Raw genomic sequence first — 4,771 nt, 5'->3', positions numbered from 1 at the left:
AATAAATATCACAAAAAGAAAAACTATAATTTTATATGTAAGGTTACTTCTAGACTTTAAATAAAATTAGAAGAAGATCAAGAGAAGACGAACAGTAAAAACAAGATTAGAGAAGAGAAAGTCAGATAGAGGAAAAGAAAAATTCAAATAAAATTACTTCTTGTCTATTACCATCAAAAGCAACGTTTAAATAGAGAGCTGCCACTTCCTAGTTATAGTAATAGACATAACGGTCCTAACATCATAGAACCCCAATTTTAAAATTATAGAGTATCACAGGCCATAACATAACATTATTTAAAATGGTAGGTATTGTTTCATTCAACATAAAACTTAAGAGTTTTATTTTCCCTGAGTGAGGTAATAAGTAATCTAGAAGGATCTGAAAAAAAAAAAAAACAAAGAATAATTTAGAAGGATAAAGTTATTTATGTGAGAAGTCAACATATAGCTCTAGCCGGAGCAAGAGTACTTGTTATTGAGTATATTATTTTTTATCAACTGATGCACTGAACTCAAAACTCTTACTATTGGATTTGAGGATTTTGTTTTTTTTTCATTTTGATACGTTAATTCTTATACAATTAAATTTTAAATTTTATAATTATGTGTTTAAAAAATTTTCAAAGTAAATTTTAGAGTGTAAACCCCAATCTTAAGCAAAATGAGTTTATACTTATATCAAACCAAAATCTAAAAATATAAAAAATAAAAATAATAACCGAAGTAAAGCAGAACAATTAACAACGCCTTATCTTTTCATTTATGTAAAGAAGCTACAAATTAAGAACAATAATAGGGTATATTAAATGGAAAAATAATTAATGCTTGATACGAAATATCAAGTTTTGATGATTTTCTAAGCTAGCTGGAGAGAATCATCATCACTTGATAAATATTTACAATGTGAAAACATTTAGAATCTTAAATAGAAGAGTAATAACTAAAGCTTGAGGGATAAGTCAAGTTCTGTTGGATCTTCTTGATGATTGCTTTTTGAAGGGACACCTCGTTGGAGAAAATCAACACTAATTGGGTTATTTTTGTGAATAATATTTGTTGCAGCAAGTACATCTCTTTCCCCAAATCTCGAAGATGGCCCCGAAATTCCAAAACCGTTCATTCTCATCCTTGTCTGTTGCGGATTAATGCCTTGCCTAGCAAGCCAACTTCCCGGGCCAAAGCGATAATTAGCAGATGGCCAAGGTTGTGAACCATAGGCCGCGTGTTTGTGAATCATGGAGTTCATTTTAACCCCGAGTGACCGATTAAATGAACCGTAATACGGAGAGAATTTTGAATAATAAGGAGAATAGAAAGAAAAGTATTGATTGCCAAAAGCAGCAGCACCAACATCTTGATCCACGCCTTGGCGCCTTTTGGCCGCAGCACGCTCTTGTTTATGAGCATTTTGGTGGCCACCTAGGGCTTGGGAAGTTCAGAACTCTCTCTTACAATAGTTGCATGAAAAAACCCTAGCCGCTGATGATTTCTTTTCACTTGAAGTAGGATGACCATTATTCTCTTCATGGCAATGATTATTATTCATCATGTTCATACTGTTGAAAAGACTTGAACCACGAACAAAATAATCATCGTTGTAAAGCCTTAGATCAAGCAAAAGACTGGAACTTGATTCGGGACGTCGCGATTCATCAGAGGGTTCAACGACGTGTTTCATTTTCATTCTCTTATTTTCATCACTCTTCTCCATAGGCGGAGTGTCTTCTGATGAGGACGCCAGAATGATACTGGAGGCCTCGGAAGAACTCACTTCTAAAAAGAGAGCTTTCATGTTTGTGTTATGGAAAATTGAGAAAGAGGGTTGTTTGTTTTATCGTAGAAGAGTAAAGAAAATATCTTTTCACAAAGGAAAGAAATCTCATTTTTTACTTTACAAGCATCAGTATTAGCGAAATTAATTAAAGTTATGAGTAAGCTTTGATAAGATTTTTGTTCTATGATAAGGCTTGCCATGCAATAATACCAAATATGTTTCCAAGTACTATATGAACACGTTAGTTAATTACCCATCTGGTCAAATTTTCTAGAACTAGTCTATATATGGAGATATTAATTATGGCAATCCGTACTTGATTTCAAAAGCAGTTTTTTTTGCATGTATTTATGGAATTTATTAAGAAAATGGTAAAATAAAATATGCAATCTTTATTGATCTCATCTCTAATTTTTATAAAAGTGCAAGAAGGACAAGGGATATTTGTGGTTGTAAATGAAGCTTTTGAAAGCATTTAATTAATTGTTGCCAAAAAAGAATGCTAATTTTCAAATTTTCTGATTAAAATTGAAATGCAAGAAAACTTAAAGGTTCAGTAAAGTGATAAAGACATTTAGAATATCTCATATCAAACTCTGATTCAATGATTCATCCTTCATACTTGAAGACGAGTGATTTTAGAGTATATATAAGAGGTACTAAACAAAATTAATGCATGTCTGGTATGTTACTTTAATTAAATATAACTATTAATTATATGGTGATTTTTTTAAATAATTGCACATATGGATACATGTATTAATTGAGTATAATACCTTTGATGTACTCTAAAATTTAGTCATTTGTCGAGCAATACTACAAATTTTTAATAAATTATCATCATCTATGTAATTGGTTGAGCTATATTTCACTTTTTTTTAGTAAATTATTACCATCTATGTAATTGGTTTTTAACATAAATGATTGTTTTCAATTAATATATATGCACATTTGATACTCCTGATATATCTCCTGGGTCAAACCACTATAAGAAAACATGCAATAAATGACGGATAATTTATGACAGATTATAGGTATATCATAAAATTACGACAGATTTATGATAGAATTTTCAATCTATCATAGATTTATGACAGGCTTCTGATAGAAATATTTACTATCATGAATTTATGATGGTTTTATGATAAGATTATTTTTTATCATGAAATTATGATAGAATTGTGATAGAAATTTATTCTATCAAAAAAGTATGATAGAAAAATGATTTTGACCACATTTGACCCAAATTTAATGTATTATTTTATTTAAAAAATAAAAGATGTGTTTTAATAATTAAAAAAAATGCCATCAACGTTTTACTTGGTCTCGTGGAAGCCTATTGAAACGCCTTGATCGCGTTATTTGCAACAGTGAGTGGGCTCGTACCTTTTCCAATTCTTCTGTGCTCCATCTGCCGAAATTGAACTCTGATCATAGGCCTATCCTGGTGCGAAGTACTGATTTGTCTTCGAGAGTTTTGAACTCTCGTCCTTTTCGGTTTCAAGCGGCTTGGCTTACCAATGAAGGTTTCAAAGATTCCGTGTCTGAATCCTGGGATCAAAATCTTCATTACTTAGATGCTGCTAATAAATTTCGTCTTAAGGTTACTGAATGGAATAAGCGGTGTTTCGGGAATATTTTTTGGCGGAAAAAACATTTATTAGCTCGTCTGGGAGGGATTCAACGGGCTTTAGAAAGTTATTACTCTAAAGGGTTATTAAATCTTGAGAAACAATTAAAAGCGGATCTGGAAGAGGTGCTCACCCAAGAGGAAATTATTTGGTTTCAGAAATCTCGGAGAGACTGGCTGCTTCTCGGTGATCGTAATACATCTTACTATCATCACAAAACTCTTTCTAGAAGGAGACAAAATAATATAACGGCCATCCAAAACAATGCAGGGCTTTGGCTTTATGAGAAAGAGGAAATTAAAGCTCATGTCATTCAGTTCTACTCAACGTTATTCTCTTGTGATTCTCCTGACCTTCAGCATTACCCCCATCCAAATTGTTTTCCTCTTATCGAGGATGACTTGCTCCATACCTTAAATAAGTGCGTGGAGGATGCTGAAATTCAACAAACCATCTTCGGCATGCACCCTCTGAAAGCCCCGGGTCCTGATGGCCTCCATGCCATTTTTTATCAGACGCAGTGGATCACTATGGGCTCTCCTTTATGTCGTTTGGTGAAAGATGTTTTCCATGACAAATATCTTCTTTTGGGGCTCAATTCCACGCTGATTGCTCTCATTCCTAAGACAGAAAGCCCCTCCTCGTTGACAATGTACCGTCCTATCTCCCTTTGCAATGTTGCCTATAAGACTATCACCAAGCTGCTGGCTAATCGCCTTCAATCTATTTTACCCTCTCTGATTGGCCCCATCAAACTAGCTTCGTCTCTGGTCGTCATATCACAGAGAACATCGTGATTGCTCAAGAGGTTGTTCACTCTATCCGCAAGAAGACGGGCTCTATTGGTTTTATGGCTATTAAAGTTGATTTAGAAAAGGCTTATGATCGTCTCAGTTGGGAATTTATCAGTGATACTCTGCGTGAAGCTCGCATTCCTTCCGATCTTATTCAAGTAATTATGGCATGCATCACTTCGGTTACTATGAGGGTTTTGTGGAATGGGGAGGCTACGGATGAATTTTCTCCTTCCCAAGGAATTCGTCAAGGCTGTCCATTATCCCCTTACTTCTTTGTCCTTTGCATCGAACGGCTCAGTCATGGGATTCACAATGCTATTAGTGCCGGAAAGTGGCGTCCGATCGGGTTATCTCGCCATGGAACACGTTTATCTCACCTTTTTTTTGCTGATGATCTTCTTTTGCTTGCAGAGGCTACAATTGAGCAAGCTAGAGTTATTTCAACAGTGTTAGCAGAATTTTGTGCTTGTTCTAATGCCAAAGTTAATACAAGTAAAACTCTGCTTTATTTTTCAAAGAACATAGGTGCCAGAGATGTCTCTGTAATTTCGGGTCTTCTTGGCTTC

The 4,771-nt window shown here is 34.3% G+C and overlaps 1 protein-coding gene across 1 annotated transcript; it reads right to left on the bottom strand.

Moving 5' to 3' along the window:
• Positions 1–943: 943 nt before the first annotated feature.
• LOC18040670 (zinc finger protein 3) lies at positions 944–1,795 on the bottom strand. The gene is made up of 2 exons (XM_024183620.1): positions 1,561–1,795; positions 944–1,422 (listed from the first exon to the last, which is right to left on the bottom strand). Exons 1-2 carry the CDS (start codon positions 1,793–1,795, stop codon positions 944–946), a joined length of 714 nt encoding a protein of 237 aa, XP_024039388.1.
• Between the last annotated feature and the right edge of the window lie 2,976 nt (positions 1,796–4,771).

This window comes from Citrus clementina, unplaced genomic scaffold, assembly GCF_000493195.1.
Source record: "Citrus clementina cultivar Clemenules unplaced genomic scaffold, Citrus_clementina_v1.0 scaffold_5, whole genome shotgun sequence".
NCBI lineage: Eukaryota > Viridiplantae > Streptophyta > Magnoliopsida > Sapindales > Rutaceae > Citrus > Citrus x clementina.
Note: the sequence above shows the minus strand (reverse complement) of the source record. Positions and strands in the feature narration are given on the sequence as shown.

Coding starts and splice junctions, on each gene's coding strand:
- LOC18040670 (XM_024183620.1), bottom strand. CDS start 1,795: ATGAAAGCTCTCTTTTTAGAAGTGAGTTCTTCCGAGGCCTCCAGTATC. Junction 1,423..1,560: donor TGGTTCAAGTCTTTTCAACA/GTATGAACATGA, acceptor CCCAAGCCCTAG/GTGGCCACCAAAATGCTCAT.